Source organism: Trachinotus anak, unplaced genomic scaffold (assembly GCF_046630095.1).
Source record: "Trachinotus anak isolate AG129_WGS33_773 ecotype Australia unplaced genomic scaffold, CSIRO_AGI_Tana_v1 ptg000032l, whole genome shotgun sequence".
Taxonomy (NCBI): Eukaryota; Metazoa; Chordata; class Actinopteri; order Carangiformes; family Carangidae; genus Trachinotus; species Trachinotus anak.
This window is the reverse complement of record NW_027273883.1, coordinates 1,909,930-1,924,137: the sequence shown is the minus strand read 5'-3', so window position 1 is coordinate 1,924,137 and position 14,208 is coordinate 1,909,930. Positions and strand designations below refer to the sequence as shown.

Genomic DNA, 14,208 nt, shown 5'->3' with positions numbered 1-14,208 from the left:
AAATATTCCTGCAAAACACAGGTATGACCCTTTAATGCATTACATCAGAAGCTGAGAAAAGCTGCCCAATCAGCTTGTTCCCTGACACTAACTCCTGCTGTGTCTGACTCCAGTCCAGAGAAAAACCCATCTGATGCTCCCTCTTTCATTTCAGAGGCAGAGCTGAGAGGAGGAGGACGGGAGGGAGGGAGGCTCTCCGGTTCACCACCCTGACCACGCACACACTCGTGAAGGGCGCTGAAGATCGAGCTCGGCCTGGGATGCACAGACTGAATCCTGACTGTTGGGTCTGGTCACCCACACCTCCTCTGTGTCGCCTCCCTCAACACTCAGGGAGCCTCGCTGCAGGCATGCTGAGCCACCAGGAGGAAGAGGAGGAGGAAGAGGCAGAAGAGCATCCTGCTGTTTGCTGCTACACTACAGGTAGGTTTGAGATAAGATGATGATTACAGGTGAAAATAAGTTGTTGCGGCAGTAAAAGCAGCAGAATTTGTTAATTCTTGATTCAACACAAGTAAATACTGAGCTTGAGAAGATGGTCCTCTACAAATGAAGTAAGTTTCATCTCAACAGATGAATTTAAACTTTTGATTTGGACTTTTTTAGAAATGACTATGACCGTTTCATGTGTGCTTGTGACCTGCTGTGATTTGTTGTGTGTATTATTTGTGTTATATTTCTCCTGCTAGATGAGGTTAGAAAAATGAGCGTGTTGCTCCTGCCACTGTCAGCTCCTCTCAGCCTGCTGCCCCAACACATCACAGCAAAACTACATCGAAACATTTTGGCTTTAAATCAATCCTCGTATGCATGTTTTTGTTTGCACTCCCTGCTATGTGTACATGCGTGTTGTGTGTGTGTGTGTGTGTGTGTGTGCCAGTATATGCAGATGACTGGTGACTACAATCCCTGTCCAAACCCAGCAGGTCTAATCAGCAGGTACAGGAAACAGAAGGATCAGACATGTGATTCAGCCACGACGTGCAGCTCTGAGCCAACGCCCTGCATCATCGGTCCTGCAGCCATGTTTCACTGATGTGTGTTTATGATGGAAAATGACTGTTGTTCTTTAAATTCAGAATAAAACAGAAAACAGAGATAAAAACATATTGAACTACAGTGAGTCTAGGTTGACCTAAAACTATCTGGTATGATAAATGTGAAATAGCCATGGATTGTAGAGAGGATCGTCCACTCATTGCGGGGTCAGCAGTTCGAATCCCACCCCATCCTGTCCACATGTCCACAGCAACAAACTGACGTCCAGCTTGCTCCTGAAGATCAGAACATGCATGGTAGCTCATCAATGTGTGTGTCTGTCTGTGTGTGTGTGAGAGAGAGGTTGAATGAGAGGTAAATTGTAGAGCACTTTGGATAAAAGTGAAATTGAAATGCACTCTATTTATCTGATAACTCTGCTTCTCACCTGTCTCTGCAGGTGAAGTCATCAGTCAGACTGCTGACGCTCAGTGGTCCATCTCTGAACCTCCCGTTCACTCAGGGACCCTCTGCAGCTCTGGCCTGGCTGGACGAGGTCCTTGTGCTCCTCCCTTAGAGAAGCCAATAACAGTGATTGATTGTGATCGGGAGGACTTATCGCAGCAGGTCATTGATGGTCACAGCTGGGAGGGTCTGGGCATGGAGACCTATGGATGTGTGTGTGTTTATGGGCAGAGGGAACCAGAAGCTCTGGGTCCCTGCTGGCCTGGATCTCCATATGTTTACTACGGATGTGAGTATTGTTCTAATGTTTTCTGTCTCTTGTCTTTATAGTTAGTTTTCTCTTTGGTTTTAATAAAATGCTTTTATTTAAGTTTTGAAAAAATTTGATTATTCAGGGGACAAGGGGATTCACATGTTTCATCAAGGCAATCACACAAGACACAATCCACTTACACTTCACCAAGTAACAGAAATAACATGACAATATTATTGTGTTTGCTTCATGCAGTGCGGACAAACCTGGTGGTTGGAGTGGAGGTGGTGGAGGAGGTTGCTGTTGAAGACACCGTCGAAGTAATGTAAGAACTGTACGAATTATTATGCCAATTATGCTAATGTAATGTTTTTTCTAACCCCTATTAATTGTACAGCTCATTACCTTTTTGTGTCTGACACAGAGATACAGTGTGATAAACAATAACACCATCATAATGCATGTGTGGTTGAAAAAATGGCTGCTGTCTGTTCTCTCCTCAGAACAGAGGACATATATACAGATGATCTGCTGCATCCTGAGCTGCTGCAAGACAACCAGCTGTACCCCACATGAACCCTGTGTGACTTTCAGTGGGTCCAGTTCAGACTGTATACTCTGTAAACAAGGATATTGTTCACATTATTGTCAGATTTGCTTGAATTTTATAGATATTTACCCTATGACTGTTGCTATGTTTGTCTTTGATATGCTATTTTTTTTGTAAATAAAAGCCTCTGTCAACTGTGATTAATAAGATTTACAAAACAAAAATGGCTTGTTTAACTTTTTGTTAAATAAATATAATATAATATAATATAATATAATATAATATAATATAATATAATATAATATAATATAATATAATATAATATAATATAATATAATATAATATAATATAATATAAGCGCAACCAAATAGTGGACTTCAACTCCCAGAATGCATCGATGTTGTTCTCCCGCCAACGCCCCGGTATACGTCATCATCTCGCGCAGAATATGGCCGCTGTGAGTGGAGTGAAAACAAACACTGATGGTTTCGGGGTAAAATCTTCGTTGGTTTGGATTTAAACTCTACAATGGCGGAGCCGGTGGAAGCTCAAACTGTTCAGGATCGTCTGGAGCGGTTGAAGGAGCTGACGGAGTTCACCGAGAACTGCAGGAAACAGCTGAACGACATATTTGAGACGCTGGGATGGTCACTGGACTACAAGCAGGTAACAGTCAGCTAACGTTAGCATTTAGTCCTCAGTCAAAATAAAAATTAATCTTTTGAAAAGTAATCTTGGTTTCGTCGCAGTTTGAAAATGTTAATGTGTTTTTTAAATGAACGTAATGTAAAGGAAAGCCTTGCTTTTCAGTTGTTTCCAAACCCAACGGGACACCGAGGTGTAACGTTAAAGGTATTAACGGTAGTTAACGTTAAATTAGCTCACGCTGGTTTTCTGACAGTTTTACCTTTAATGTTAACAATTGACCTTAAACTGTCTTCATTATTTTACTTTGGAATTTCCCCTCTTGTATATTATTTCAACGATATAAATATATGTACACTTCGTCAGCACCATATCAGGAACAAAATACTAGCACTAGGCAGTAGCAGCTGTGTGTGTGCAGCTTCCGGTTGAATGCTAAAATTATACATAGTGTGTGCAGTACAATGTTCAGACATTTTCTCTCCCATGTAGGATTTATTTGTGTAGCCCGGCCACACAGGTTTCTCCACAGCCAAAAGATTGTGGGATGTTTTTAAATGTGTTTTTATTATTATCTTCCAAAAACCCACTATACAAATTAATTTAACAGTCTGTTAACTACCACACATGCATCCATAACTTCTCAGAAATGCTGTCCTGGCATTGAAGTGTGTGTGCTGTTTAAAAGAAAATTTAAAAAACACTCACCTCATCATGTGTGTGTAATTCACAGCTATGATTCAACTGGTGTTTGTGGTGTTTTCTCAGGAAGCGATGGAGCAGTGTCCCTACGACCCCGACCACAGAGTCCCAGTCAGGAGCATGGAGAAACACAAAGCCTCCTGCCGCCTCAGAAAGATGGGCTACACAGCCGAGGAGCAGGTAGTGCAGTGGAATAACCAAACACACTGACTGCAAACAGTTTCTCTTCGTCATGTGACAGACACTGTAAACACCATGAACTCCAGTGTTAATGTACTGCTGTTGTTAATGCACATAATCATAAGAGCAGTCACGCTTTACCTCTATTTTGCAGGCAGAGATGTACGACCCCTCTGTGTGTTATGAAAACAGCAGCGTCAGAAGCTTTATAATGGGTGAGTTGTTATTGATGACTGTTCACAAATCACTGTCTCATAACTCCCATTGCAGCTTACAGGCTCAATAAAATGTTCTTTTTTTTCCATTTTAGTTTTGAAGAAAATGTCTTGAAGATAATTTAATTAATATTTAATTTTGTTTACAAAGATCTGTGAAGATAATTATTGCTTTTCCAGATAATTTATGGTTTTTTGTGAAAATTTTATGAAATATTGAGACTCAGTTTAGGAGTTTTCAAAGCTCCAAATCAAAGTCAGGATGTTCTGCAAAATAGTCTTGACTTATTTATTTATTTTTTCTAATTGCTGTTGATGAACATCTTTTAAAGATAAGAGAACCTAAAAACCAAATATAGTTTTTTCTTGATGTTGTTGTTGTTGTTTAATGTTTTTATAGTTACTATGTCTAAAGGATAGAAATCATGTAAAAGGTTTATTATTTAGAAATTACAACCATTTTCTCACTTTATACTGGTGACAAGTTCAGTCTTAAATAAAGTTAAGAGGCTGGAAGTCAAGAGACATGATTTAAAGTCTAGAAGTTAAATGCAGGTTCATGTCAGTTTTTGTCAGAGCTGCTGAGTCTGTAATTAGACGCCATGTTGTTTCCTTCATTCAGACAAATCCACCCAGCACCAGGTGATCCTACAGGCGAGATCTGCTGCACCGATGATGAGGATGGAAGGAGTCTTCTGGCAAGGTATCAGCTCATTTAATAACAGTTTACAACAGGGCTGTCTCCTGTGAACCGCTGATGTGTATCATCCCCATCAGATGCAACAGCTTTTATTAGATGCAAAGGGGCAGATTTCTAAATTCTAGTCTTACATTCCAGATACAATGAAAGACCAGTGGGTGTCACTAGAGAGTTATCTTTTACTAAACCCACAAGCTCATCACTCAGGTGTTTGGTCTAAACCCCCTCAGCCTACATCCGCCTCCTTTACTCCCAAAATGTAAAACCATTAAATAAGAAGATTCTGTAACTGTTCAGGTGCTTTTTACCTGGATGTGTCATCTTTGTTTAATATCACCTTTCTGCTGACGTGTGTGTAATGTGTGTGTTATGTGTTCTGTTTGCAGTGACAGGGGTGAGTATTAGAGAGACGCTGGGCTCTAGAAAGTTCTGCTGCTCTGGTTCAGGCTTGCCTGATTACGTGCAGTATCCTTTAATGTCATATCCTTTCTAACCACAGGGCTGGGGCATTTTCATGCTCCTACACTCTCAGACACACACACACACACACACTCTCACACACTTTTCCCTTTACGTGTTGGGGAAAGTCCAGTCCATACATTTAGACCTGTCAGTTATCATTTAAGTAAAATAAAAAATAAGGTAAAAATAAAAAATTACCCTGTGTGTATAAAAATGAATGTCACTTCCTCTTTCCATGAAGTTCACTGCTAAAACGATTCCAGTGAAAAGCCCAAATCAAATACTGATTTCTCTCATTAGCTCGATAAGAAGTTCAATATTTTGTACAGTTTAAAGCAGTGAAATAAGAACAGAGGAGCATAATGAAATGAAAAAAACATCACCCTGATTCCAAAATTATTTTTCTCTCTCTCCATTGACTCAGTGCGATGAATAAAACATATGCAGCACCTAAACTACACAATTCTGTCAATGATGTTGTGTAGAGTGTGAAGGATCCATTTACTGATTTCTACCTGTGTGCTGATATCTGTAATATTTTTCCTTTGTGTGCTGAGTCTGGTTTTGAGTGTGGTAATGACAATTGCTCTTTTATTGCCTTTTTCACTTTCCTCCAAATACATAAAATAACTTTTCTTGTTTTTTAGAATATAATTTCAGTAGGAGCTGCTTTGTTTCACAGTGTAAAGAGTAAAACCACACGTTTTCCCTTATGGAGACGATCAGTTGGACTTGTATCATGCAGACCAGTTCTGTTGACCATATCCAGATGTGTCAGGCTTGTATGTGTGTGTGTGTGTGTGTTCACTCAATCATTCCTATGTGTATGAAGCCTCTCTGGTTCTCCATCAGGTCAGTACTCCGGCCAACCTGTCGATGTACCTCAGACCCACAAGCGAGCTGTGTGTGACCTCACTGTGGCCGACCGATTGGCTCTGTACGATCACGTGGTCGGCGTCCTCAGCCAACAGACGGAAGGTGCCTCCTCCAGCAACGAAGACCTCTACGTAGATTTGGTGTCCAAACTTCAGAGGGGTAAGATTTTGCAGCCTGATTTATATTATGACAGTAGTTTGGAACGTGTTGGCCTACGTCTCTGCTACTGTTTGTTTTTATATGACGACCACAATGGAATTAGTTACTCTGTAATTTCATCAAATAAAATCAATCAGTCAAGCCACAATAATACATCAGTACATCATCAATAGCAAAATGTCAGGTGTCAAATTATCTGAACATGAAAAACTGATTTTTTTTTTTTTTTACAGGATGTTTGAACTTTTCTAAAGAATTTTCAAATTCAAATCTATCAGTTTCACTCTTACGTATAGTTTCTGTTTGACTTTTTGAATTTTTCTTTTCATCGTAAAGGATAAAAAATAGAAATTATTTTTTCCCTCAGCGCAGTTCTCTGGTAAAATGAGTGTGTGTGTGTGTTTCTGTTTTCGTGTATTCAGATGACGAACAGAACGAACCAAAGACTCACCTGGAGCTGATGGCAGAGATGAGGGACTACAAGAGGCGGCGTCAGTCCTACCGAGCCAAAAACGTTCACATCACCAAGAAGTCTTACACTGAGGTACGACTGAGCCTCAGGACGACGCTCGGCCGGTTCTCTGCCATAAATATATTATAAATATATAGTTTGTTGTTACTGTGAAGAAATCGCTCCGCACGTTAGAGGAGACACGCTCACATTTTCAGCCGTCTGTGTGTCTTTAGAGTTCAAACGGCTTAGTTCTCTAATAGGAGGGAATGGGACAGAGAACCAGAACCACTGTAGGTCACTGTGGCCTAGTCCACATTTACACTGTATTTTTTTAAGCGTAGCTTTTTCTCTGTGTTTCGTTCTTTCATCCACTCACAAAAAACCTTTTGCAAAACTCCCCCCTTGGTTGAGAAACTCTGTTGTCAGAGTTGACGTGTAAACAGGAAAACAGAGTTTTTGGCTTGTGACGTCATTGTTAGCTATCAGAACCAATAATAACCGTTTTTCAGGCTTCTGATTGGCCAACATAGCTTTACAGTTCAGGTTATATATCGGTCTGGCGTGCTCTTGACAATTCTCTTCGCTCTGGATTTGGAAAGAGTAAATCATGTCACTGTGACTTTGTGACAACGTCTCAAGCTTTGAGTTTTGAGATGCTGAACATGAAATCTTCCTGATGATAGGTGAAGGTTTATCATGATATATTCACAGTAATTTAGCAGCTGGAAAACCACATATGAGAAGACTGTCTGAGGAAGTCGAGTACGTGGGTGCAGGAAGCAAAGAAATAAACATGGAACACAAGACACTGACCCTCTGCCTGCTCACCAGACCTGCCACTTCCTCTGTGTGTGTGTGTGTCTGTGTCTGTGTCTGTGTCTGTGTCTGTGTCTGTGTCTGTGTCTGTGTCTGTGTCTGTGTATGTGTCTGTGTCTGTGTCTGTGTCTGATCTGTACCACTCAAGAAGAACTTTATTGTCAGTCTCAGTTTTTAACAGTGTTTTAATGTAGAGCTCAGACGGGGAGAAGTGCTGTGGACAGAAACTCTTGGGCTCTGAGTTTTGTGAGAGAATCTGGTGTTTTTGGTTATAACTGTAAAAATGTGAAGCTGACCCCAGAGTGCGGCTCCTCAGTAAAAGTCTTATCTTTTGTTTAAATAAAGTTTAAGAAACTCATTGATTATTTGGCCTGGCTGTTGTCTCCCTGTAGGTGATCAGAGAGGTGATCAACGTCCACTCAGAGGAGCTCGCCAGACAGTGGAAAGAGGACGAGGAGGAGTCGACACGAACTGAACACTCCTCCCACAGGTACAAGACACTCTGCGACCTCTGACCTCCTGATGAGCAGCTTCCTGTAATGTTGTTTATTAAGGAAGTAAAAGGTATTAGAAAGTGAATGAAATCTGAATGGTTTGTCACGCCTGATATTTTTCGTCTGCTAGGCGTCGGTTGGATGAAAGGAGATCAGCGTCTTCAGAGTCTCACGTCTCCCACAGCAGACGCCATCGCAGCCGCGAGCGAAGCCAAGACAAAGGGAGCAAGAAGAAGAAAAGGAAGAGGGAGAGGTAATACAGGACAAACAAAACCTTTATTCTTGTGTCAGTCGTCATGAGTTACAACCATGAATGTGATCTCGCAACAGTCACTGGTCAGTTTTTTCATGACTCAAATGTCTTTGGATTTAAAAAGGGGAAAAATGCAGATGCTGTGGTAATGATTTAGTTTTCCTTGGCAGGGATTCCCGTTCCCCTAGTGACAACCGCCACGACCGAAAGAAGAAGAAAAAGAAGAAGAAGGAGGAGAGAGAGAGGGAAAAGGAGAAGTGAGAGTCCTGGATCAGCAACAACAGGAGTCTGATCAGATGAGGTCTATGATTGTTGTGGCCTCTACAGGTCAAAATGTGTCAGATGTCATAACATTTAAAGTGTTTCGACTGGGGGATTTTGGGAAGTTAAAAATGGGAATAAAGTTTTGGGAACCAACAACATGAACAGTTTGAGCCTTTGTGCTTCGGAGACATCTTCTCAAACTTGCATCAGTGCTGCAGCTCTTCATTTCATTGTTTAACCGTGATTCTACACGTCTGCTGAACAGACTCCGCCTACCACCGCCTGATTGGCTGAGAGATTTCCAGCTGCAGAATATGTGGAATGTTGGACAGGAGTGTGATAGCTGGCACACTTTTACCACGGGGTCAAAGGTCACCCTGTTTCAAGCCTTATTTTGCTGTGTCTGCAAATTGTCTAGATTTTTTTAAGAGAAATAACTCAAAATAAAAAAAAAAAAAAAAAGATGTTAAAATGTGCAGGTTGTTGTTTTAAAAACCTCATGATCACATTCTGTAGAGCAGCTCATTTACAGGAGAGCCCACAGGTCCTTGATATCCTTTAAAGTTTGAATATTAGGGGAAAAAACCTTGAATAGACACGGGTCATTGAAAGTTCTTGAATTTGTATGTTAGTAAATAGGCAGAGAGGTGCTGTCCACACAGTTTATATCTCTGTAACACAACTGAGACATGTTGACACATTCAAGCCTCTCTCTTTGTTTAGTTGTTGTCTGAGCTTCTGTAAAGCTGCTGGTTCTCATCATAGAAATTTTTATTGCTGTAACAGTAATTAACCTGATCTGTGCCATGTTGGGTCCTTGAGTTTGAGGGAATCGGCCCTGGAAATTCCTTGAAAAGTCCTTGAATTTGATGTTAAAGAAGGTGTGGGAACCCTGTCCACAGTTGAAGCTGCAGCAGGCCACACAGCCTGTAACACTGAAATCTATTTTGACAATCAGCTTCATTCATCTGAATTAAATCTCATTAGATTCACTTATTTTGTTTTGCTTTCTATCTTCATTTGTGTTGTGAATGAGACATAATTAACACCAAAGTTTAAAATATTTTAAATCTTCTAGCAAACAACAACAATTCAGTAGCACGTTGTTACCAAAATGAAGATTATTTTTACATGAAATTTGTTGCTGGGGGTAGAAACTGGGCCGAGAAGCAGAAACTCATTCGTAGGATTCATTTGACCTGCAGCCAGATTCAGTGTTTGTAATCTCCTGCAAAGTATAAAGTGTCATCATATTGTAAGTTTTCAGTGTTATGTCTCTTCAGTTGGTAATTGGGTATACCATAAACCTTGTAAACAGATTTCAGTGATGATGGTGAAGAGGTTTTTGTGCACAGTCTTAAAACTGAATTTCTTTACAGTGAGAAAAATATTTTTTTCTCGGGAGCTGCTGCTCTTGTTTAAGTGAAAAAAAAATCTGGCACAACCATATATTAGAATTTTGGATCCAGGTGACAAACTGATTAAAAACATTAAAATAAAATGTCATATAAAGCTTTATGTTTACACCAGCATCACATAAAGAGAATAATGTGGATATAAAGTTAAGACTTTGTTGAAACTTCTGCACAAATCCATGCATCTCTCTCTGTCTCACTTTCTCTGATGATGTTGGATTCTGGTTCAGGTATTTCTCACCCTGTTGAGAGGCAGAGATAGAGGGCGAGATCCCGTCAGTGCCTGGGAACCTGAGGGATCCTGGGACAGACAGAGAGAGAAGACAGGGGAAACCATCGGTGTGATGTGAGGAGAGCTGCTCAGGGAAAGCTAAATCAGGTTGTTTTTGTCCTCGTCTGTGTCCTGAAAGCGTCCTGTGCAGGATCTGGTCTGGTCTAACGGGGACTCGCTCTGCAGCACCATGGGAGCCTCCAGTGATAAGGTAAACACGGATAATCTGGCTTTAGAGCGGGGCCCTGCAGGTTTGGGTTGAGGGGAAGCTGATGGGACAGAGATGCAGTTTTATTGATTCAGATCAACTGGGATAAAACTGAAATTCTTTTTTGTGCAGCGTTCAGGTGCCAGAGAGAAAATCGTGTAAAAATAGCAGCTGAGGACTGTTTGTTTTTGTCAGAAATCACATGGAACATGAGCATTGACTGGTTACAGTTGATATCAGTGTGGCTCCTATTCAGCCTCAGCCGTGTTAAATGGATCTAACAGTAGATGAACATTAATCAGGTTCTGAAGGTAAAAACAATCAAAGTGAGGTTTTCATTTTACTGTCTTCAGCCTGAACAGGTTGGTTTTTGTTTTTCAATCCAAAGGTGTCACCTGCCCCTAAAAACCATTACTACCCAAACTGCTTGTCTTTCTGTCTTCGTTAGCTGTAGTTGGTGTCTTCAGCTGCAGGATCAGATGTATAACAGCTTGTAAAACACCAGGTTAATGCTTATTAATGCACTTCTCAGCGACTCCAGTCTGTTCTTGATGAACCAAACTGTCTTTACCCCGAGGTGTCACACTGACCTGCAGAGAAACCCACTGACATCATATGTCCAATTAATCATTTTAAATGTGTTGTATTTGGTTGTGAAATGGTCCGACAGAGTATTTAATGGGACTTCCAGGAGTGTGAACAATTTCTTCTGAACAACAGAGGAACTTAAAACCAACTCATCATATGTTCCCTTCAGATGAAAAGTGTTATTCAGTGTCTCTTTGTTTGACTTGTGCTGAGAGGAAGATTTCTGTGCAACATTTTCCAATGTGGTTGATGAGAAAGCAGATATTTATCTGTGTTGTTCCTCAGTGCACAAACACAGATTTCACTGAGTAACTTCTCTGTCTTTAGTGTTTTTCTTGAAATCGTAACAAAGCCTGATTGTGTACAGGAAATGAAAAAAGTGAAAAGATTTGTGTTCCCTGAAATTCCCCGAACAGGTGAAAATTTGATTTCATTTTATTTTTATTTCACACAAAGAATAAAATACAAGTCAAAGTTTAGCTTACAAATACAATTTCAGCCACTGAATACCTAATATCTAGATGGATAGGCAAGACACATAATCAGAAATCAATGGTAAATGAAAATAATAGCACAGTAGAGGAGCCAGTTCTGAAGATACCAGCCTTCCAGGGTAAGTTTAAAACAAATTTTAGCAGAAACTGCTGCTTTAAATTATAAATAATTCAATCTGAGGCCAAATGAGAGAAAAGTTTCCATTTTAAAACTTTTATAGCAACATTGCATGATGCAAAACTTCTGTAACAAACCACAAATATCCAAGGAAACATGTTGAATAAGAAACAGAGTGAAGCAAATAAGGGAAGAGTCTCACCTCTCTGCCCCAGAGGTCCTGCAGGTCAGCATCACTGCTTCATCCTCACTGCAGCGCGTTACAGCAGATCCAGTCCAGGCTTCAGTGGGCGTTCATTTACGAAGCATCGAGTGCATCCAGCAGAGTGAGAGCAAAACTCAAAGAGGAATTAAGCTTTTTAGGATAATTTCTCTAATACTTGTTGAAATATGGCAAAGATGTTCTTAAATGCAGGATAGTGACAAGATCTTTTGATCTCAGGTCAGTTTTGTACAAATCAAATATTTTTTTGCCTGTTTATTGATCACAGTGAGAAATAACATGGAAAGAAAATTAACAATCAGTAGGAATTTATTTAACATTAGAGAGGCAGAGATGAGGAGAGTTGATTTGAACTTTTTGTTGTTGAAATATCGAAGCTGTTAGATTGTTCCCAAACCCACAGTTTCAGGAATCACAGGAGGAAGTTGTGATTATGGTCAGTTTCGTCTCCTTCAGCCCAGAGTTCACTGACCCTGTGTCAGAGACTCTGCAGCTGGTCCAGCACAGTCACATGTCCTGGTCTTTCCTGGTCGGTGTTCTGGCTCATGGTGAAGCTGCAGGAATGTGAGATGAGTCTGAGAAGAGCTTGGTGGTTTTCATCCTGACAAAGAGACCCCTCATGTCCTGAGACTTTCACCCAGACAGTTCCCCAGTATAACCACAGATGAGCACTGATCCTCTGGGCACAGACCCAGGTTCACAGCCTCTGTCTGATAATATTTCTTGTTTGATATAAGATAGATACAGAATGATCACAAGCACAGAGATGCAAATCACCTACAAAGAGACAAAAAATGACCACAGTTAAAAAACTGAAAAGGTTTTTATAAACCTGAAATCTGAAGCTGTTTCTGTGGTTTGAATAAAGTTTTGTTTGTAACTCACCTCATTTTTCTTTTGTTTTGTTTTACAACCTTTTCTATGGTTTTTGAATGTTAGTCATTAAATTGTGTCTTGAATTTATTTGAAATGTTAGAAGAGAGACAGAGTGCAGTTTTACCTCCACTGAGGTTATGACAAACCAACAGTATAAAAAATGTATTTTTATTTTCCTGCAGTCGGGACGCGTAAGCCTTCAGTTTGTTTGTTGGTGACTGAGCTCACTGCACTGTTGATGTTAGAAATGTTTCACGAAGACGAGAAAGAGAAACATAAAACTGTCACATTTGTGGAGCTGGAAGCAGCAAATGTTTTCATTGTGCTGTACTTTAGTATTAATAATGTGTTTGGTTCATTTATTTCAGTAGTTCCTTTAATCCAAGCCAAAAAAGGAAACCCTGACCTTTGACCTCAAAATAACTTTTTTGTGTATGTGTGTGTGAAGTTATTTTGACACTTGTGTTTGTTTTGTGGAGATTGAAGTTGTCCGTTTTTCATGAAATATGCTCTGACATTAGTCTTTACTCAGCTGCTGTTTACGACTCGTTCACATCACACACACACACTTTAATCACAGCATCTCAGTCCTCAGACCCTCAACAAGTAAAACTCATCCATCAGAAGAACTGACTTCACCCGGCAGTGTGTCTGCAGCTCTCAAAGTCCTAAAAGCAGTTCCTTAAAAAAAGACATTAGAAGGTGTTAAAGGTCATAGATTTACAGAAACAGTCTGATATCATTGTCAATAAATTCATGTATCTGTCACTATTAGTTTTCCATCATTCTTCTTTCAATGTTTCATCAGTTTGACAGTGAAATGTATTAAACTGCACTGAGTGTGGTGTTAAAAAGATCTCACAAAGTCTTAGATTTGTTCTGGTGATCACTGCATTAAACCAGCCTGAGAACCACAGACTAGTTTTTGTCCCTTCACACCTGTTGGGTGGTGACACCATCTACACATCAACACACCTGCTCTGCACCAACAATGACTTTTACAGCTGTACAGCCTGTTGGGCCTGAGCTGCTTCAAACAGATTGTGTTGACCTGCAAATGACGTTAGATAAAAGCTGCTGTGTGTGTTTCCTCCTGCAGGCATCTCTGCTCTCAGGGCTGCTCGTGGTCCTGCTGTGTGTCGTCGTCTCGCTCTGCCAGGACGAATACTCTGGATACCACTCAGGTCAGAGTCAGAGCCACACGCTGGTCTGATGAAACACAACCACTCATTAAAACAAATGATGCGTCACACAGCTGGTAAAATAGCTGATGTACAGAACAACAGAAGGAAATAATTGATTGAAAATTAGAAAAAATAAAATTCTTTTGAGAACAGTTAAATATTAAAGGGAAATCTGAATAATAAGATGTTTGTATTAGGCATGAAACTAACAATATTGTTAATGTGATGAATATTTGACAGAACTTTCTACTTGGTCTGATTGGCAGTAGATTTATTTTTGAATAATCTAAAACAGTGTTTTTCACATCAAAGATTTTAAACTGACACAATGTAGATTACAGATTAAGATTTTTGCTTTTAGATGT

The 14,208-nt window shown here is 40.1% G+C and overlaps 2 protein-coding genes across 2 annotated transcripts in view; both read left to right on the top strand.

Moving 5' to 3' along the window:
- Nucleotides 1–2,673: 2,673 nt before the first annotated feature.
- On the top strand, nucleotides 2,674–9,458 carry snrnp48 (small nuclear ribonucleoprotein 48 (U11/U12)). Its single transcript, XM_071469430.1, has 9 exons — nucleotides 2,674–2,912; nucleotides 3,660–3,773; nucleotides 3,928–3,988; nucleotides 4,611–4,691; nucleotides 6,003–6,185; nucleotides 6,608–6,729; nucleotides 7,848–7,945; nucleotides 8,080–8,202; nucleotides 8,373–9,458. Exons 1-9 carry the CDS (start codon nucleotides 2,775–2,777, stop codon nucleotides 8,461–8,463), a joined length of 1,011 nt encoding a protein of 336 aa, XP_071325531.1. The 5' UTR covers nucleotides 2,674–2,774; the 3' UTR covers nucleotides 8,464–9,458.
- A 136-nt stretch (nucleotides 9,459–9,594) lies between these two features.
- Nucleotides 9,595–14,208, top strand: part of LOC139613079 (collagen alpha-1(IX) chain) — a 30,917-nt gene continuing 26,303 nt past the window's right edge. Inside the window, exons 1-2 of the mRNA XM_071469425.1 lie at nucleotides 9,595–10,363; nucleotides 13,759–13,843. Of these exons, the coding sequence (XP_071325526.1) occupies nucleotides 10,343–10,363; nucleotides 13,759–13,843 (106 nt within the window). The 5' untranslated portion in view covers nucleotides 9,595–10,342. The remainder of the gene's footprint in view (nucleotides 10,364–13,758; nucleotides 13,844–14,208) is intronic.